Source organism: Propithecus coquereli, unplaced genomic scaffold (genome assembly GCF_000956105.1).
Source record: "Propithecus coquereli isolate 6110/MARCELLA unplaced genomic scaffold, Pcoq_1.0 Scaffold197, whole genome shotgun sequence".
Lineage (NCBI taxonomy): Eukaryota > Metazoa > Chordata > Mammalia > Primates > Indriidae > Propithecus > Propithecus coquereli.
This window is the reverse complement of record NW_012144633.1, coordinates 1,505,338-1,526,003: the sequence shown is the minus strand read 5'-3', so window position 1 is coordinate 1,526,003 and position 20,666 is coordinate 1,505,338. Positions and strand designations below refer to the sequence as shown.

General features: G+C 47.8%; 1 protein-coding gene across 2 annotated transcripts in view; it reads left to right on the top strand.

The window, feature by feature from the left end:
* The first annotated feature begins 3,196 nt into the window (after window positions 1-3,196).
* TBX15 (T-box 15) overlaps window positions 3,197-20,666 on the top strand; it is a 108,000-nt gene continuing 90,530 nt past the window's right edge. The window contains exon 1 of one of the 2 annotated variants that reach the window (XM_012643434.1): window positions 3,197-3,407. Coding sequence is in view for 1 of the 2 variants with exons in the window: in XM_012643433.1 (XP_012498887.1) it covers window positions 4,914-5,118 (205 nt within the window). In the remaining variant the exon portion in view is untranslated. Of the gene's footprint in view, window positions 3,408-4,913; window positions 5,119-20,666 lie in introns of those variants that run through there. The other variant, XM_012643433.1, reaches the window with a different exon arrangement.

The window sequence follows — 20,666 nt, the reverse complement described above, 5'->3', positions numbered from 1 at the left end:
TCACAAATATAAAATCGGGACTTTCCCCCCTTTCGCTCGCCTCTTGCCCCAATGCCGATAGAAAACAGATAAATTTATGAAGGGCAAGCTAAGAGAATAATTACAGGGTGAAGGCCGTTAAATTTTATTTCCAATCCCAAAGGCAAAACCTGCGATTTTATTGCAAACATCTGGAAAGACCGAGAGATGGGCACGCTGCTCGTTTAAAATAAAAATAAAAGATTTTATTTCGCGAAAACAAAAAAACATCATTAAAGACATTTCGCCCCCCACGGACTCTATTTTTTAAAAAGTGCGAGGGGGTGGTTGAATAGTCAACGACATACGAAGGTCCTACAGCTCTTGGCGACCTGAACGAACCTGGGTGACTGGAAATGCTGTCGGTAAGAGTGGGCTCGCGCCTTCTCCGCGGAGTTGGCATTGGGCAGGAGTTTCCAGAAATCGACTCCCTCTCACCACGCCCAAGCGCTGCATACCGGTGGTGCCCGCCCCTCTCCCCCCCAATTTCATGCTCTTTTGTTGCTTTGGAGCGCCAATTTGGGAAAAGAAGTGAAAAGTGGAAACGTTGGCCTCACCTTGCCGGAAGACTCGATCACAGCAATAATAAGATCTCAGGTCTGTCCAGCCCCCGCCTGATATCTTGCCTGCTTTCCTTAGTTGTAAGGTATTTGGAACCCTTTCATTCTAAGGACAGGGAAACTGAGGCACAGGTCCTTAATCAATCAATGGACTTGCCTAAGGTCACACAGTCTGGGACTGACCCAGACCTGGTTGCCAGGCTCCACCTCTCCTTGGAGTCCTGATGGTTTCTTCCCACCCCATGGATGCCTCATCTTTTATACCTACCTTGATGGCCGAATTCATTGTAATTCCCTTGCCTTTCACAGGGTGTCCTGCCCACACGTTTAGGAGCAGCCTCATATGTCCTGCTGGCCAACTATTTTTAATGTTGTTTTCAATTACTCAAAACTCCAAAACCAAAGCTGCCTGTTGGGCCACCTTTGTATTGAGGCATTAGCAGCAGTGGTATTTAAGGTGGTATCCGGTATGGGGTGATGGGAGGAAAAGATGTGGAGGGTGTGATACCTCCATTTCCGGGAACGCCCGTTTGTGTTTATGACTTTCCTGATGCTGCAAAACTCTGTTTTTCCTTTGAAAAATCAAAATATATAGACATTGTCAGTTTTAGGCGGGCAGTTACTGTGCTGCCCTTCTCCTCCTAACTTTTCCTCCTGTCAAGGCTTGGCTTAGACTTTCACTTCCCTGTAAGTCCCTGCTGGTGGTCAGTGGTACTCCAAGATTTCCTCTGACTCCCCAGGTACTCATCAACCTTTCTTCTCTGGGGTCCCGCAGGGGGGAAGGCGGGGGCCTTTAGCTTAGTCCTTGTCAATCAGCTCCAGGACTGAAATGGACCTGAAATGGACCCATTTCAGGGTGAATCACCTGTAGGATCCACCCAGGGCACAAAATTGGAGACTGTAGCTGGGAAACCTGGGGAATGCTTGGGAAATTAGTTTCATAAACTGAGGATCCCACTATTTTCCCTAAAGGTTAAAGGAAAGAGAAACTGGGGTAATGACAAGAGATTTTTAAAAAACTTTGATGTAATCAGGGGAGGGAAAATGCAGACCACACTTCCAGATTCTTACATTTAATCCTACAACCCTCCCTCTCTCTCCCCCACCAACAGCATATGATTATACACCTATGTCACACATATTAAGCCATCCTGCATAATCTTTCTCCAGATCTTTCTCTCCATCAGCAAAGAGTCACATACCAAAGAGTGCATTCCTTTAGGATAAAACTTACATTGAACACTATAGAGTCACAGAAAATTTCACTGCCTCTCCCATTTACCTAGAGGAAATCCCTATTTTCATGACTGTTACAAACCAGCCTGCCTTCATTTGGGTCGATTGGTTTTAGTTGCCTAACCCACAATTCTAGGACATATGTGTATGTGGAATGGCGGGTGGGAGCAACCTATGTGCAAGCTGAAGGGGGGTGTGTAGGAACTCCTCAGGGAGGAGTATATGTGTCCTGGGCATATGCTTTGGGGTGGGGTGCATATGCATGCCCGTGAAGGCACTGCTCTTTCTTCTATGTATGTCTCTCAGACACTGACTGTGGGCACGTACATTGTTCAGGCCTCTGAACCTACATTTAGGTTCGTGGATAACTGAAAAGTCCTCTTTTTTTGTGAGTTTCGTGATCTCAGGGAGGATGTGTGGTCTATGGTGTATCCACTTCTCAATCCAAAGCAGGCCTGTGAGAGAGTGTGAGGGCAAGAGGCTATCAGAGAGAGACAGGAGATACAGACCGATGGGGAGGAAGAAAGCTGGGAAAGTTTAGCGGCCAGGCCCATCCTACCCCACACAGTCTGGTTGCAGCAGGGTTCAGCAGCAGGCAGAGAAATGCCAGGTGACACCAGAACTGGGAGCCCAGAGGGAGCCCTGAGCCGCCTGGGAGGGAAATTGTGCTCTCCCCGAGTGCCTTGTTTCCAACTCCTTTGCTGAAGCCCAGTAGCAGCGAATTCGAGGTCACTTTCCCCGACGGCTTCTGGATGCAATGATGAGTGGAGGCTGAGGCGGGAGACCCTGTGCCTCTCTACCGGCCTCTCAAAGTCCGCTGGCCAGAGCGGCAGGAGATGCTGAGGGGCTAAACGCTTCCAGCTCCCCGCAGTTCTTGTACATGCTCCCTGGGGACCTACGAACCTGAGACACAGGGTCCAGGAAGACCCAAGAGGCCAGGCTTGGCTGAATCACGCTCATCCGGTGGTTTTTCCATGATTATTTTTGCATTTGCTACGAAGCTAGTTTCCTCTCTTCTAGATTGGAGCAAAATTTGAGGGGGATACAAAAGTAGCTGTTGATGCTGTCCTTCAAAAGGCCCAAGGCGCATTCACGACACTCAATTGTTATCTTCAGCACCCGAGAGCTTCCAATTACAATAGCAATAATTAGATTTCCCTGGGCCCTTCGGCGGTCACGCAGTGAAAGCGTCGGTTCAGAGGCCGGGCAGACCGTCTCTTCTTGCCCCAGGTGAAAGAACGGGCGAGAGCTGGTTCTCAGGGGCCTCCAACAAGCCCTGAGCCTCCTTGACCTAAACTCGCGGTTCGGACCCTGCTCCGGGCCTGGCTGTCGCCGACTTCTCTGCTCCGCCTCTCAGTCTGTCGCCAGCTCCCAGGACCTGGCTTTCTGGCTTCATTGCGCAGGCATAGAACCATCTCGACGAGGGCGTTCGGACGGGAAGATCAGGCTGTGTCTATCTAGGCCGCTGTCCGGGAAATCCGAGACGTTTTTCCAGCTTAGCAGGACCGACTTCGCGGGTCTGAGCTTGCCTCCGCGTAAGATTGCGCTCCGGGTCTCCTGCCGCCGGCGACCAGTGGCGTAACTCGGGAGGACGTGTGGGAAATAAGAACGGCCTGAAGTGTTGGATTTTAAGTTCCTTAGAAACCCATGTTGAACGCACTGCCCTGAAATTTTTAAAAGGCGGGGGGTGGGAGTCCGGGGAGATCGGCGGAGCGGGGAGAGCCAGGCTCTGGAGGTGAGGATTTGCAGGGAATTTTGAAAAAGCTCCTTCTTCTCGGTCAACGTTCTTAGCTGCTCTCGCCTGGCACCCCTACGTGGTTCTCCAGAAAAAGAGCCCGGAATAGGCGAAGTGCAGCCCAGAGTTCGCGCCGCAGGGCAAGGCGGTATTTGCTGCGTGCGGGGCCCAGCCGGAATACGCCTGAGGAGCGCGCCCTCCACCAGTCGCTCCACAGCCCGCCTGTAGCTCTCTAGGCGCCCGTGTCTCCTCCACCAGGTAGAGCTGGAAGGAGGACGCAATCTTTAAATTTTCAGTTCCAAAACCCTGGGTAGTAACAGGACTTTGTTTCGTTTTGCTTTAACCAGAGTTGCTCATAAAACGTTCAACAGGAAAGTAAAACTCTGCGTGGCGAAATTCGGGCGGAACCAGCAGATCTAAAAGCACCTGGGGGCAGGCGCGAGATTATCAGAATCGTTTTCTGGGGTTTTTTGGACAGGTTAACATTTTGTCAGAGCCCCAAAATTCCAGATCTGCAACTAAAATGACACTGGGCTTGCAGCGCCTATGAAGCCCAGATTTGGGAGGCAAACGTTCGGATCTGGGATTTGCAGAAGTTTCTAAGGGCGATCAGACCTCGACTTTCAGCTTTCCTCCCTCTCCCCTCGAGTAACCCATGGGGGACCGGGAAGTCAGGGGTTAAAAGTCGACCCAGGAACATCCAGAGGACGACAGGCGCTCAGCCTTGGCCCGAGCCTCAGTCTCTCCCTTCCTCTCATTGGTTCTCGCTCTCAGGGTTTCTCCTGTTCCCTCCTCGCTATTGGTTGGGGTCTGGCTTTTTCCCCCCTCAGTCTTTTTCTTTCTCCCCCCTCCCTCTCCCTCACCCCTCGGACAGGAGCGCACCGCCTGCCCCCTGTTCCTAGGGAAGGGAGGAATTTAGAGGAAAAAAAAAGTTTCCCAGAAGTTTGGATCAGAGGAAGGACGGGAAGACTAAGAGAGGAAGAGAGAGGGAGGAGAAAAAGGGAGAGGGAGGAGAGAGAGAATAATAATAATAAAAAAAAGATGAAGTCCAGTTGGCACAGCCTGTGAGCGCCTGCCCGGGTGGGTGGGAAGCAGGACTCGGGCGCTCATGCAGCGAGCGAGCAGCGCTCCGGGCTCTCGTTCCTAGCGGCTGGGGCAGCCAGGGGCGCCGGTCCTATCCGGCGGCGGAGGGCGGGGGAGGGCGCAGGAGGAGGGTGCAGAGGACCCGAGGAGCGGCCGCCTCAGCCTCGGCCGCCGCGCCGCCGCCTCTCCCGGGCTGGGCCCCGCGGGCGCTCAGAGCGTGAGGGCGCGGGCTGCTCCCTCAGTAGCGGGGGCGAGCCGGGGCCAGGGTGCTGGCGGCTAAGATGAGTGAAAGGAGAAGATCTGCAGTCGCCCTAAGCTCGAGAGCACATGCCTTCTCCGTTGAAGCCTTGATCGGCTCAAATAAAAAGCGGAAACTGAGAGACTGGGAGGAGAAAGGGCTGGACCTGTCCATGGAGGCGCTGAGCCCCGCGGGCCCACTCGGAGACGCCGAGGACGCGGCCGCACACGGCCTGGAGCCCCACCCGGGTGAGTGCGTCGGGCCGGACCGCGGGAGGAGGGCGGAGAAGGGACGCCGAACGAATGGCCAGTCCGCGGGTGAGGAGGAAGGCCCTGCCGCCGACACCCTGCCTTACTCCAACACCGGTTTCTTTTTCTTCTCGCAAATGCCTTGAGCTTCCCTTAAATTCGCCAGAACCCATGAGGGGGGCTTGCCTGAGCTTTGCATTTTGGTCGCCAAACTCAAGAAAGGAGGGCTGTTTACTCGTGTCTCATCTTCGGGGAGCAGAGCGCAGCGTTCGGGGTGCCAGCCGCGGAAGGGCTACAGGCCCCGGGTTTAGCAGGGGCTCGAGTCGAAGGCAATGGCGGGGGCGGAGAGGAGCTAGCACTTCCCAGGGCTGGAGAGGACCGGCGCGCAGTTCTCGGGGGATGCCTCAGTCACCGGGAATGCACTGTTGGTCTCATTTAGCTTTCAACCTCGGTCCTCGCCCTTCTCCCAACAACTTTTCGAGGGTGGAGCATAATTATATTTCTCCTCCTTTTACCGAGACAGGAATGAGTGTTAGACCCCTTACCCTGCGCCCTGGGTCACTCTTCAGGGCCCACATTTCTGTGTATTGGGATGGGAGGAGGGGTGTGATTAATTTGTGTCTGGGATCTGTGCGTATCCTACGCATATTATGTACACAGAACACGTAGAGCTTAGGGCGGATGTCGATGTCTATATTTTAAAAGAACCCTAGGAGGGAGAAATACAATTTAACGTTTTGTATTAAGTGCCAAGGTTTCAACTGTGCAAAACAGCCCGGCAGAACAGCTGTTGTCAGAAGAATCTTGCGCCGCGCGCGCGCGCGCACACACACACACACACACACACACACACACACACACACACACACACAATGCTCGCAGCTTGGTTTAGTGGCTTCAAAAACCTTCCAGACCAGACTTCGAAAATCATGCTGGAGGTGTTCGTGCTGACCAGCCAGAGCTGGGTGTAGACCGGGTCCGCGTCCTGGCAAGCCCCGGGAGGGGGTGGAGGCCCGCACTTGGGAAGAGGCGGCTGCGGGTTCAGGAGCTTGGGGATCCCGACTGGAATGCTGGCCAACTCGCGGAGGGACAGCTGTCGCTTACATTTTCTCTTCAGGCAGTGACAGTTCAATTTCCATGCTCCTGAGGCTAATAATAACGCGATTAGTGGGTGACCTGCAGAGACAGGGTTTTATGAATTCTCCGTGTTCTTGTGGCCCGTTACGGTATTTGGGTTTAGTGCTGGGGAATTATTTTTATTAGTCGATGAAAAGAAAATTAAAAGGAGATTTATTTCATCCGTTCAAGCCTTTGCCTGTATTTGGATGCGGGTGCCGGTCCACGCGGACCCCTGCGTGGGCAATCCAGAAAGGAACGCATGGCTAATATGTGTTTCCCTTCTCTGGCTAGAGCCTATTTCCTCATCTCACTTATCTGTTATCAAAATCTGGTTTGGGCCTTCGTACAGTTATAGGTTCTCGTAGGCCTTATGACAATTTACTATTTCGGAGCTTCCTTTATTTTATTTTCCCGATTGTGGAAAAAACAGAAGTTATTTAACTGCGCATGGCAGACGCTGTGTCGCAGGAATTTTTCTCCTGGGAGGCCCCAGTTCGCCTGGAGCCTGTTTTCGGTCGCATGTTCAAAAGGGCCAATATGTGGGGTCATAATCAGGGACTCAGATCATAGTTTGCTCTTTCTGCTGTTCTCTTCAGTCTGAGTTTCACCCAGAAAGTGGAGAGACAAGCGAAGGGATGGGGCAAAAAGAGACCATTCCAGAGCCATGAACGTGGAGAACTGGGTCCCAGAACTCTGTTCACTCGCTCCCTAGGGACGGGGGTGGGGTGGAAGACCTAACTTAGAACTAACTTTCTGTAACAGGGAGTGAGTTCAGTTGGTCAGTTCCCATTACTTTATCATTTTTTTAAAGAAAAAGAAATGGGCATTTGGATTAGAGAAAACGAAATATATTTGTGGGGCAAGAGTCCAGAAGGAAAAAGCTGAAAGCTGAGAGCACTCGTGGGCGTTCTGTGAAGCCAGGCTACAGGCTGGGCCTGGCTTTGTCTTGGGCAGAGGGGATCCCTAAGTTGGAACCTAAGGCTTTCTTACGATCTGGACAAAAGATGAGAAAAGATCTTGCAGAAAAAGGGCTCCGTGGCTTGGAGACGCGGCACTTTCGGGAGCAGAGGAGGCGGAGCTGCGGGCTCCGGACCCGGGCAGTAGCGAAAGGCGCGACCTGGGCTTGGGGTCCTTTTAATAGGCCTTTCTTTTCTCCAATGTAGCACCCTAACAGACGTACGCAGAGCCACGTTCAAAGATGTGTGTATGGAGGAGTAGCACAGGCAACCCTGTTGTGCCCAGGGCTGCGTCTCTGTCCTGCTGGGCCTCACGATTCTGTTTAATCTGTCTTCTTGTTAGGGCCTAGAGGCCGCTGCGCGGCTTTTCCACTCTAGGTTGATAATAAGCCAGGAACAAGAAAAAACAAAACACAAGACAAATAAAAACAAAACTACCACGGGGCAGGGGAAGAATTAAACAAACACACACACACACACACACACACACACACACACACACGGGCGCTCGCACGCAGGACGCCCGCCTAGAGCAGCTGTATTTATCATCGTGCCATCTCTCTCTGCTATCACCGTTTTCAGTCCGTCCCACCGGAGCCTCAAAAATCCCAGGATCTTCAGACAACCCAAGGGTCAGATTTTGATGTTTAACTTTTATTCAAAAACACGGCCTTTTTCTTCTTCACAGCCCATTTTTCTTTCCGCATCTGCACAGAGCTGGCTTTAGTTGGCGCCCGAGCACCCGCAGCCTGGGGCGCCAACCCGAAGTAGCGGGGGACCAGCCCGGCCTGCGCGCTGGAGGCACTCCTCACAGGGCACAGTATGTATTTTAAAAATTTTCCGCCGAGCCTGGTGGCCCCGAAAAATCCCGAGGCCCGTCGGTCTTTGAGCAAAGGCCTGTAAGGTACCGTCTCTGTCGTACCCGCTCTGGCACTTCGTCTTTTGGGGAAACCGCTGGGACTCGGCCGCCACAGCTGGAGAGGGTCTCAAGACCCGCATCCGAGGAGCCTGACTCCCAAGCCTGTTGCCCTCGCCCTCTCCAAGAGCAACAGAAGAAACTTTCGAGCCAGGATAGGCCAGAACAGCTGCTCTGTTTGCGGCCTTCCAGGTATATTTCAGGAGTGCGATCTGTGCTCGGACCCAGCGCAGGCTCCACCCGGCGTCCACCCGGCGTCCACCCGGCTTCCGCAGCTCTGGCTCGGGCCTTTCCCGCCAAAATCCTCCGCAGAGCGCGGCGGAGGCCGGGTCTCCCGCGGAGCGAAATAATTTAAACCTTCTGCGGAGGGATTTTCTTCTCCAGAGCCTGCGGTCCTGGGCCTGAGCTTTGCGGCCGCGCCGCGCCGAAGGCCTGGGGAGGTGGCGGCGCGTGCGGGCGGGCACACGCAGGCACGCCCAAGGCCACGCGGGCAGACCAACGCTGTGCACACCCGCTAGGCGCTCGCGGTCTCGCATGCACGCCGCCGCGCAACCCCTAGTGAAATCAGACAGGAAAAACCTGCGCAGAAACCGCGGCTGCCCCAAGGCACTTTTTTTCTTTCGAGTTACTGAGATTAACTGGTCACATGAATTAATCTGCCAGTTTATGGTTTGTTTGCTCAAAGTAAAACTCTGAGATTTTAATCCTGACATCACCTCTCTACCCACCCCCAGCCCCCAATAGGGAAACAGGGTGAAACGGAGGAAGTGACTCTTCACTGACGTTTAAGTAACGGATAAAAAGTGATGAGTTTGAAGCCAGCGGAGAGAATGTGCTCGTGCGGGGCACAGGCCTGGGGCTCAGACCGTAGGGACTGCGTGTGTGGCGCGCAGGGTGAGACGCCCAGGGGTCTGGCTGGGGTAGAGTCCGGGACTGGGAAGCCTGGTTCCTCAGTGCCACGTGCGGCCCTGCTCTGCTGCTGGCCTTGAAGGTGCCTGGCCCTGGCGCCCGCCGACAAGCCAAGTGTGGGGCCTGTCGGGTCAAGACTGTCTTCCGCGAAGGCCGCCACTTTGGTAAGTGTCCTTGTGTGAAGGGGAAGCGAGGGGCGAGATAAGGTCTGAATTTGTCATTGGCCAGCGAGGATGATTGTTCACTGGGGAATGACTGCCAAGGGCCTTTTCCGCGCGCTGGTCGAGCTAGATCAGATACCTCATGGATGCGTGGGGCTGGGAGAGCTCACTGCAGCGGCTCTGGGGCACTGGGGAGGGTTAGGAAGACATTGTGTGTGAAACTCTGGCCCTGGCGCGGTGGCATAATAGCAGCCAGTAGGAAAAGGGAAGTAATTCTAACCGTCTCCCACCTAAAGCAATGACAGCAGCAAACTGCTCAAGGGCAGTAGGGAGGACAGGGAGCGGGGAAAACTGCAATGCTTGGAGTTTGGGCTGTGATGAGGGATGAGGAGGAAGGAGGTGCACTGGTTGGCACCTCCGCGGGTCTCCCACCCCCATCCCCACCCCGGCCCCAGCGCTTCAGAAGCCAGTAGAGTCAGGCCTAGCAATAACAAGCAGACTTGCGGGGTGGAGGGAGGAGGGGGTCTCTCCCTTCGCTGCCTGGAGGTGCGGGGCTGCCCTTCACCCGCCCCTGCGGCCCATCTCTGCACCTCGGATAGCCGCCCAGGGAGCACAAACCCCATGGACAGAGAAGGCTTTTCTAGACCGCTCAGCGCACAGACTAGCGGCGCTGCAATTCTGAATTCGGGTCACCCAACCCAGCGCTATTTCTTGTTGAACACTGTATTTGGGCTCCCAGCTGGCCACTTGGGTTTCCCGATTTTATAGGTAAAATTCCCAGAAAGAAAATTTCATGGGGCAACGTTCATGCTGGGAGAAAGGGAGAGTGAAATTTCCTACAGTGGAGTTGGGACTGAAGTTATATTGACACAAATCCGCTGCCGTTTTCCTGACACCCTCCCTCCCCATATCAATGACTTCAAATGGTATACAAATCTTTTAATTATGAAAGGAAATTAGTTTAAAATACCTTTAATATAGTACGTGAGGAGAAAGTGAAGAGTGTCATGAAATTCCTAAACTGGGGACTAAAACTAAAAATATTGGGTATTGGTGGTTTGTGCTTGCCATTTATTTGTATAATATCCTTGGCGTGTGTAAACATGAGTTTAATGAAATCAAGTCCTTCCTCGTTAATCCTTCATATTGGGCCAGAAGGAGAAAGGGACAAATACGTTTTGGCTTAGAAGACCTAAACATCGTGTTCATCCAAGCCTCTCCTAGGGCATTCATTGCTATTATTAAAGACTGAAATATTTCAGGTCCATCACAATCATTCTATCGCCAAAAAATAATATTAATAAGATGAGAGGACTTTTTTGAGATCCTGATTATGGACTCTGGTAGAACTTTATTTCTCACACTTGGGAGAAAAGCAGTTACTTCTTAAATCTGCGAATTCTTTCTCAGGATGACTGTAGATTAAAAAAAAAAAAAAGTAAGGCTGAACAGTGTAGATTCCACAGGGATAAAGGGCAGACTGGCACGTTAATTTCTTTTCTCCTTTCTGGAAATGCAGAAATCCATTTGATGACTATTCTGGGAGTGTAGCTGGTTATTGCTTTCTTACTCTCAAAAGACAAAGTTATTCAATAGGAGAGAATATTTAAGCGATTTTCCCATTAGAGGTTTATGTTTTGACCTTTTCGGATACTTTCCACAAAAGGGAAAAGTGAGAAACTGGTGGAATGTGGACTTTCTTTTCCTTCTCTTTCTCATCTGTGTGCTTTATTTTTGCTTTGCTTTTTCTGGTTTCTAGTAAGCCTGGAATTTTATATGTGCATGACTGAGATACTCAGGGGTCTGCACTGGGAATAGCAATTAGCAAATTTATAAATCAGTGTCTGTTTACACTTCTTTGGGGGAAGGATAATCATTAGTTAATTTAAGTGAGGCCCTTGCTCTAAGTGTCAGGGGTGGAAAATGAGACGCGGTAGGGAGGACCTGCTGTGAAATGGGAAAAGGTGAGGAATTCAAGCAACTAGTACAACCAATCAACATTTATTCAGTGCCATTAACGGCTTCACTTTGAGGCAGGATATTTTGCTGACTACAAACTGGTGATGAGCGTTTGATACCAGAAGTGAAAACAGGCCTTGCAATGACTACTTTTCATTTTGTATTTTTTATATTAGCCAGTGTTTAGCTTTGTTTACAAATAAACATATAAAAAAGTATATTCACAAGTATATGTGTTTATGCACAAATTTATGTGGGTGAACACCATCACACCACCGGAACATTATATCCACATCAAAATGCCAGTTTTGAATGGGATATAGATAATATTTCAGAGATAAGAAACTGCCATTTTTGTTTGTGTGGAGCCAGTTTAACAAATTGGGAACATGTAAAATTTGGGAGGCCAAAAGTTTTGTCACCTCTAGGTATCATTTGACAATTCTAGAGAATCCCAGATTTGAAACTTATAGGTAATGGGCGTTTTCATTTGATTCTTAAATGATAACTTTGACCAAAGTCTGAAAGAAAGCAGCAGAAAATAAGACTGTACAGATGCGATTTAAAAGAACAGGGAAAGTGGAAATTTTTCTAACTAAATTTGGCATTTTGTTTTGTGAATAATGCCATCTTCATTTTGGATGGGTAGATGCTGCTTTATATTCTGAAGAGCGATGACGTGTTCTTCCATGTAGAAAGTAAACGGATTAACGAAGAGAAATCTGAATAATAACGATTTATAGAAACATTGCGAGAGAAATATTGCGATTTGGGGAAATAACTTTAAGAACATGAGAAGTACATTCATATTTCTATTTGTCTTCTATTTATTTCTACACTATAATTGCTAAAGCTCAAATGAGCTGGCTGTTTCCAAAATGCTGACGTACACCTTAGAGGATTAAAAAACAAAAACAACCCACAACAGATAACTGCAGAGTTCCCATTCAAAGGGAACATCAGAGGTCATTATTATATACCTCACCCAGAGCCTTGGAGTTTTAGCGCCCAGTTCTTAACTAGGCGAACCGATTTTCCTAATCCCATCACGTCACCGTTCTCTTTACTATCCCCCAGCCAGGATCGTATAGCTAAAGTCCCAGATGGGTCTCGAAAACCAGTTAACCCCCTTGATGTCCTTTCCCTGCCGCTCACGTCCCCTCCCCCAACCGCCTCCACGGAGGTCGAGAACGTCCATTTCTTCCCCCACTCAAGGAACTTCGGGTGTCGATTCGCCGCGGAAGGAACTGGGATTGCATCTCTCCCGTGAACCCGTCCCTAGGAAACAGGGCAGTTTCGGCGACCTTCGTAAGTTAGAATTGGGCCGTGGCGGCGTCTGCGCGCCCTCGCCCCTCGCCTCGGCCTCGGCGGCGCCGCGGGGCGGGAACGGCGGCTGGGTCTGCGCGCTCCGACCGCCCGGCCTCGTTGCGCCGGCCCCGCCTTCCCGCTCCCTGCGCGCTCGGCGCGGCCCCGCCGCTCTGCCGGGCTGGGTGCGGCCGGGGCTGCCGCCGGGCCTTGAGACAGGGGACCCGGAATCCCGAGGCTTGGCCCGTGCCCTTCTCAGCTCTAATTACAACCTGGAGAAATGCGGGGCCTCTGGGGCAACTGGGAAGGCCTCGGAAAAAGACACTCCCCCCCAATCGGGACCCCTCCCCCGAAAGAACAAATCAAAAAACAAACGGAACCCAAGGATCTTACACCTCGCGCCCTGAGGGGAGTTGGAGCTTTTGCTTTCATCAGGCAGAACAGATTTCCGAGGAATCAAACTGACTTCAAACATTAGCAATTAGAAACCAAGAATCCCTCGGCCTGAAGAACTTTTAATCCCTAAACATTTCCAAATGGGTAATTCTAGGGTCAGTGAATATCGTAACCAGTCTGTTAAAATGAAAGTCATCCTGTGGGGTGAGACGCAGAGGATCCCGGGGTGCCTAAGAGGCAGAGATGCCCCCGCCCAGACACCGGGTGCTGCCCCCTGAGACAAAAGGACAGCAAATGATTGTCCTTCGCGAGGTTCTCGGGGATTTAAAACAACGAAATAATTATCTTCTCAAAAAAAAAAAAAACAACCCAGAAACCACCCAACTGTACAAAGTGGACTGAGAAGTGACTACTCGTCACTGAGAAATAACTGCGTTCTGTAAGATGCCCGCCGGAATGGCTTCCCTTTCAGAGGAAAGCCCTGTCCCGGGTCATCCTGGCTCCAAAGCTTTAATCTCACCAGGCTATAGGGCCCAGAATTGGAAGCCTGAGCGTTGGGTGGCTTGGGTGGTTCAGGGCTTCCATTCTTGCTGCTGAAAAATAAGTAACTGATTTTCAGTGGAGAGGGGCAAGCGTTTGCGCCAATAAGTGACTATGAACACAGCAATACTTTCCCTGGGTTTGACAAAGTTTCCTCAATTCAGAAGGTTCATTAATAATTTGACTTTTTTTTTTTGGCAGTGAAGCCTGGCATAGGCTGGCTATATGTACAGGGGGTATACCTGAGCTCTATTGGAAAGAAAGATTTAGTTAGAAAATTAAAGGCATAAACAAACCTGCAGAACAAAACTGAATTGTGAAACATTTCAGAAACCTTAATTGCTTATGTGGCTGTCTATGTCTTCACTGTACTGTGAAGCTTTCCCCACAGACCCTCATATTCTACATTATATCCGTAAATTATAGTAGAAAGAGGGCTAGAGAATCTTAAATTAGGAGTCAAAGATTCTAGTGCTAGCTTTGCTATTAATGTTGGAACCGGGGATATTTGTTTTAAAGGCAGACATATTAATGTTGAAAAAAAAAGTGTTTTACAGTTATTTCACAGCTACTGATGAGGCCTCCATTTCTAGTTCGTGCAGTGAAGGAGACAGGCTCAAATGACACCTGAGGCCCCTTTAGCTGTAAGATGCTTTGATACTGTTAACTTTTGTTTTTTAAAATTATCGTTTCTCTCCTAATGCACCTTGGCCATCACTCGATCCATCCCTTACTTTGTTGGAATGAGGGAAGTTTTAATACAGTTGTAGAAAGTAACAGTAGCAACACAAAAATTTTATTTAGTCCAAAATTTTTTTAAAAAGGTTTTTAAAGCTAGAATAAAGAGCTTTCATAAAGTTCTTGAAAAAGTTTTTATATTAATATCACACGTCCAGAAGTCCTGGATCAGTGATTTCTAGTCTTTTGTGTATGGTGTAACCACCTATTGTTGCTTGTGTGAACACTGTTGAAAGGGTTCTATGGCATTAGTGAATTTAAAGGAAATGTAAGTTATTCATGCTTTGAACATTTTCTGTGCCATTCCCAGGAATTACTAGAAAAATTCTGTGGATTTGAAAAATGAGGTTTGAAAAAAAGCAACTTAATCATCGGTAAATTGAATTGGTGGGCCAAAAACAACGAAAAATATCAGTTGCCCCCATTACTATTTGAGCATGATGGAAAGCACTAGTAACTATTTTCCATGTCTAGTCTGCTAAGCCGAGATCTTGATTTGGCAGAGACGTGAGAATGCTAAAAGGATGACTTAGTAACAGGCAAAACGCTTGTCAACAAGATAGATCAGAAGACAGCTTAGCATTCAAGACCTCTATTCATAGCTGCTGAACTTGAGGGCAGGGTCAGAGGCAAAACTGTGCCCAGCACACACCTAGGAGGGTTTCTCATGTTTCTACCTTGTAGGACTTCATTTCTTTACAGACTTCTGCAGTTGAATTCAAACCCTGGTGATGGCTCCCCATCCTCATTTGATGCCCCTATTCTGTACAGCCCCTGTGCAGACTTCTGTAATCATGGAGCCTGTGGATTTCCTGGCTGTCTTCTCTCACTACTACCCAATAAACTGCTGTAGGCCAGGGAGCTTGTCTTCATTGCTTTTGTAGATCCAATAACACAGCACAAGTGTCTGGTACATGGGAAGCACTTAATAAATAATAAAACTATAATAATAATGATAACACAATAAGAACAAAAAGTAGTGACATTTATTGAACATGTACTATGTGCCAGCCACTGCGATGTATGTATATATGTTTATACATATAGATATACACATGTCTATACATTCCAAAAAATAATAAACCAGAACTCTTATGAAATAGTTATCTTATTATCATTTCTATTTGTTGCAATGAATGAATGAGTTATACAACATAGTGGTTAAAAGCTCAGATTCTTGGGGTCAGACTGCTATGTTTGAGTCTTGGTTCTAACACTTGATAGTAGTATGACGCTGAGCGAGTTAGTTAATCTCTCTCAATCCCATTTTCTGCATCTGTGAAATTGGAATAATAAATGTGTACATCAAAGGGTTGTTTGAGGATTAAATGAGATAGTGCACATACAGGAATAAAGGATTTAGCACAGTGCCCGTTATTCCTATAAACTGAATTGATAGTGGTTACTCACCTTAGTGACCAGCTTGGATAAGAAATTGTTGCAAATTGTAGTCTAAAGCAGGCACCATGCCTCTCCCTCATTCTTTGGCTTTAAATGGAATGTTTGGGACTTGAAGTGGGATGCTCACTTTGTTTATAGCCCATGGTTAGAAACAGTACTGAATCTGAGTACGTGTGGCTAATAAAATAAAGAAGAACTTTGAGAACTGTTGCTATTCAAGGTTCCACTAAGGCAAAAACCCAGAACCTGAGTGAGCATGTGAGGGAGGGAGGGTTTTGAAGGGTGGGGATCCGCTGGCTGGCATGCAGTAGGAAGAGGGGGCAGGCAGCAGGACAATAGGGAGACTCAGCTTTACTAGCCCCCAGGAACTCAGCCCCGAGAAAACAGAGGGGCCTTTTTGGATACAGGGAAGTGGAATAACACAACCATATTTCTCTTTGGTTAGTTTCTGATATTTCCATCTGCAGTCCAGAAATCCCTGAGAGGTCAGGATTTATCTGATAGGAAATAGGAAGATTCATTCTTTGTTTGTAAAGCCATATTCTGATGTACCCCCAGAATTCTGGGCAAAATGAGCCAGTTGCTCCAATTAGATGAAGCTGCAGTAAAGGATTAATGGGTGTTGCTTGGTTGTGTTAAAAACAAAACAAAACAAAAAAAATGAGGAAAGGGACTAAACTAAACAAAAATCTATATTTAAGCTGAATGTCAGGGAAGAAGAGATTGGGAAATCTTTTTTTAAGAAAAACAGCAGAAGCCCCAGCCATTTTGTTGGAACCCACATCTGGCTGCCCTGGTGTGCTCAGTTTTCCTCCTTCTAGAAAACAGAAGCCAGGATTTGATCATTTAAAATATATATGTTTTTTCAATTGTTCCACCCTAGACTTTGTTTACATTGTTTCCTGGCAGCAGCAGGAGAAGGTGACTTCCCCAGGGAAGAGGAACAGAGAAGAGGTCCTTGCCTCAGCTTCTTTCAAGGAGCTCAGGGCCCTTGATCAGAAGTGCCAAGGCCCTGACCACCCAGAGGAGAAGGGAGTACCCTTGCCTGCTGGAATCCAGGTCTCAGTCTTCAAAACAGACTCTCTGCCCCCATTTTATCTCCAAGACAGATGTTCCTATACTTCTCCAATCTTATAAGCATCATCTTCACTCAGTGTCGACAACTCTAGCCAGCAGTAGCTTTCATGGATTGAGGGCACACTCTGTACCAGGTACTGTGCAGAAAGTTATATTCTCTCATTGCATCCACCCAATAGTCCTTGGAGGAAGGTGATTGTTTCTCCATTTTACAGAGGAGGAGATTGAGACAATAAAGTAAATAACTTACCACAGTGACACAGCTCCAGTCTACTTAAAATGACTTTGCCAGAATTTAAACCCAGCCCTGTGTGGCTCCAGGGTCAATATCCTTAACCACTAGACAATATTGCCTCTCTTGTAGATGACTGTTACGTGCTTTAAGGTGGAAATTCATGCTTGCTGCTCGTGTTGTCCCCAAAACAGAATCTGTTAAATCATGAATGAGAGACAGCTTATTTACAGTTTATGGGTCTTTACCTTCCTTGCTTGTTGTTATTAGCCCCTCTATAATTCTAAGCGACTTCCCCATACCTGCTAGCAGAAGCCTTTGTGTGGCAGCAGTATGGAGCTGTGTCTCTAAGCCATGGTCTTTGGAATGGGGCACGTGCAGCCTTCCCAACATGACCCGCTTTTCTTTGAGTTTAATGCACAGAAATCTCAGTGTCTGAGGCATAGTGAGATATATTGAATTTGGTCTAAAACCTTCCCATCCTAAATCCTCTCATGCAGTGAAATTCAGGGGAAATTTTAACTGCTCTGTTTTACCCATTCCCTTCTCCATTCACAACGGGATAGATGGAATTTTATTGGTAATTGATTCAAAATGGAACAGCTTAGAAATGTATCAGTTGCAGTGATGGGCAATTCGTGCATTTCTAAGTACTGTTGATTTTTTCAAACTCAGCAATCACAGCTGAAATCCCTTTACCATGGATTGAATTTACAAAGGAAGAGATTCTGATTTCCACAGTGGCTTCTTTTTAATGCCCAAGGATTAGAAAACCGCCTTGAGGACCCACGGCAAGTACACCCGCTCTTAGAGTCTCAGCTTTAACTTTAACCTCTGAGTGACTGCTCTGATTCATTTGTTTTGTAACAGCTCTATCTAGAGCAGCCTTGTTTGGTATGGAATCAGTTATTTGCAGAAATCTCTCATCCTGATAAACACACCCTGTGCTTCATTACTCTTTTAACGCTGTAAGTGGGTGGGATGCCAGCAGCGTTTCAGAGAACTTAACAGTAGTTTCAGGTTTTTTGGTCCACCTGTTCACTGTCTTTCCATCACTTTTCTCCCACTCCAAGTAACCTTCCTCTCCCAGGAAGTCTGATGTCTCCAACAGGGATTTGGAGAAAATCCACTCCCCCCGCCATTTCAGCGTGTGGACTTTAGCATTAATGTGTTTCTTGTCTGTTTAATTGTACGGTCTGCCATATTCCTGTCTGTTGTACTCAGTGATAAAAAAGTGGCTTTTAGAAGCTAAAAAGAGAAAGTTGTCAAGTCCATCTCTGTTTTACAGCTTTGCTTTCTCTTGTTGCCAGCCCCACTCTGTACAGGCAACTGATGGATGGGATTTGGTATGCTCTTGCAGCAACAGAAGCATATGAATCTCTGGGCCCATTTCCTTTCCCAAGGAACGCATATGGAGCCAAACTCTTGAAATATAGAGTATGGCAGAGGATGAGATGAATGCTACTATCTTGGGTGATTTACTGGATCTCATCCACAAGATCTATACAATTAGGAATGTAGATTCTGCAAGATATGCAACCAGCCAGGCCTTGGTCATTTCATTTTTCCTTTAGTGTTCAACACTGGTTGCATGACCAGCATTAATCCTGGGAACGTTAGATCCCATCTGGTACAACCGTGCATTACCCAGATCAGACTGTGACATCACAGAGATTTAAGGCATCTCTGTGATATTCCGACTGGGTGGTAGGTACTGCAGGAGGTGCTTCCTACAGACACAGGCCAATTTGACTGCTGTTCGGGGGCAAATAGTAAACCAACCCTTAACGAGTGTGTGTGTGTGTGTGTGTGGGGGGGTGAGTGTGTGTAGGGGAGGGGTCGGGAGTGCTGAGGGGTGTTATGGAGAGCTGGGCGTAACGGTTCCCCAGCCTGCGTGGGTGAATTGGTTCCGGATGTTAACATTTTTTCCTTGGGGCTTGACTACATTCTTCTTTTTCTTTGCCTGTTTTCCTGCCCAAATTATTAGGCCTCCACAGCTGTGTGGCTCATTGCTGGTGAGTGTTGAGAATGAAAAATCTGCTTTATAACAAGGGCGATTTTGGGGCATTGTGTATAGGTATAGAGTTTTGAGGGCTTTTTATTCAGCATCTTTTCTGACTTTTGAAGGCCTTTTTGTCCATCATCTTGTCAGCTGAGTACTACTAACCCTGTAGTGCCTTGGATGGCCTCAGTTGGGAAATGAATAGGAAATGTTATGTAAAGGCAGACAGTCCTTCATATCTTAGAAGCAGAAGAAGCTGGCTAGCGTGGGAAACTAAGACAGTAGACAGAGGCCAAGGAAGCCGCATTGCATAGAAGAGAAGAGTGTTGGCTTTGGAATCAGGGACCTGACTTGAGCACCTAGTTCTGGCTGTGTGACCTTGGGCAAGTGACTTAGTCATTCTGTGCCTCAGTTATGTACATGTAAAATGAACATAATAATACTTGCTGCAGGGTTGTTGTGAGAATTAAGTGACATAATAATGCAAAGTGCTTGACCCACTGCCTCGTACAGAGAAAGTGCTCAATATTATCATCTGTCTGCCTTGCTCATAATTATACTTTTGGTAAACTGAAAAAACTTAGACACTCTTCAGTGTTCTTGTGAAAAACCATTTGCAGAATGTTGGGCACAGGGTTGTTTCAGACGACCTTTCTTGCCTGATCTGCACTGCTGCTCTACTCATAGCATGTCCCTCCTCATAGGCTGACCTCTTCCCCTCCTCCATGCCATTGTTCCTGCTCCTGCTGGTTTTTTATTTTTTTTTTTCTCAATAGATTTAGGGCGTACAAGTGGAGTTTTGTTATATGGGTGAATTGTGTAGTGGTGAAGTCTGGGCTTTTAGTGTGCCCACCATCCAAATAGTGTACATCGTACACAATAGGTAATTTTTTATCCCTTACCTCCTCCCATTCTCCCCTCTTCTGAGTCTCCAGTGTCCATTATACCACTGTGTATAACCATCCCGCTCCTGCTTCTGTCTGGAGCACTTTTCCTCCTGCTTCTCCCCTAAAATTCTTTCCAAAGAAAGTTAATCCTACTTTCAAGACCCAAGCACCAAATATGACAGGAATATTCCAAGATGGAGAAGGGCAATTTGATATAAATGTTAATAGATATACAAAGGCAAACATGTGATGGCTTCAAAAATTATATATGTCCATGCAGAGCTCACGTGTTTGGTACTATCATAATGAAAGAAAGGTCTGGGATGCCACCAATTTTATCTTCATTAGTCTGCTATAGGGAGCTTTTTTTTAAGGGACCTCTCTATGGTTTTCTCTCAAAATGGTGCCAGGGTGCTTCTGTAATTTTATGGTCACAAGGGAGTCCCGGCTAGGTAATCTATAACTCTCAAAGGTATAGCCAAGATTGTACAAATGCAAAGGTCCCCCTTTGGTCACTCATTGGAAAACTCCTCTTGAGAGGAGGTTTTTGCCAAGTAACCTGACTAGACCATTTCTGAGCAAGGCTTCTGTCGTGCCTTTGTCTTCATAGAATACCTGCAGGCTTCACACTATCAACAGGCCAGTAATTTGGCTGTAAGCTATTCTTTCCTTGGCAGGATACACACCTGTTCTATTCTTTTTGCCCTGTTAGATTGGCATTGACCTTTAGACTCTTGGGCAATTGATGTCTATACTCAAGGAGATGTTGACTTTGGCTGTCTCGCTTGTTCTGTGACTATCTTTGTGCATGTAAATATATACACACATGGTGCTTTCGATTGACCTTTCCTACATTTTACAATGGTTACAGAAGAATGGGTAAAGTAAAAGTCTATAAAATTTAATATTTTATACCTTTCTTATGACATACCACACATTTTGCTGTGAAT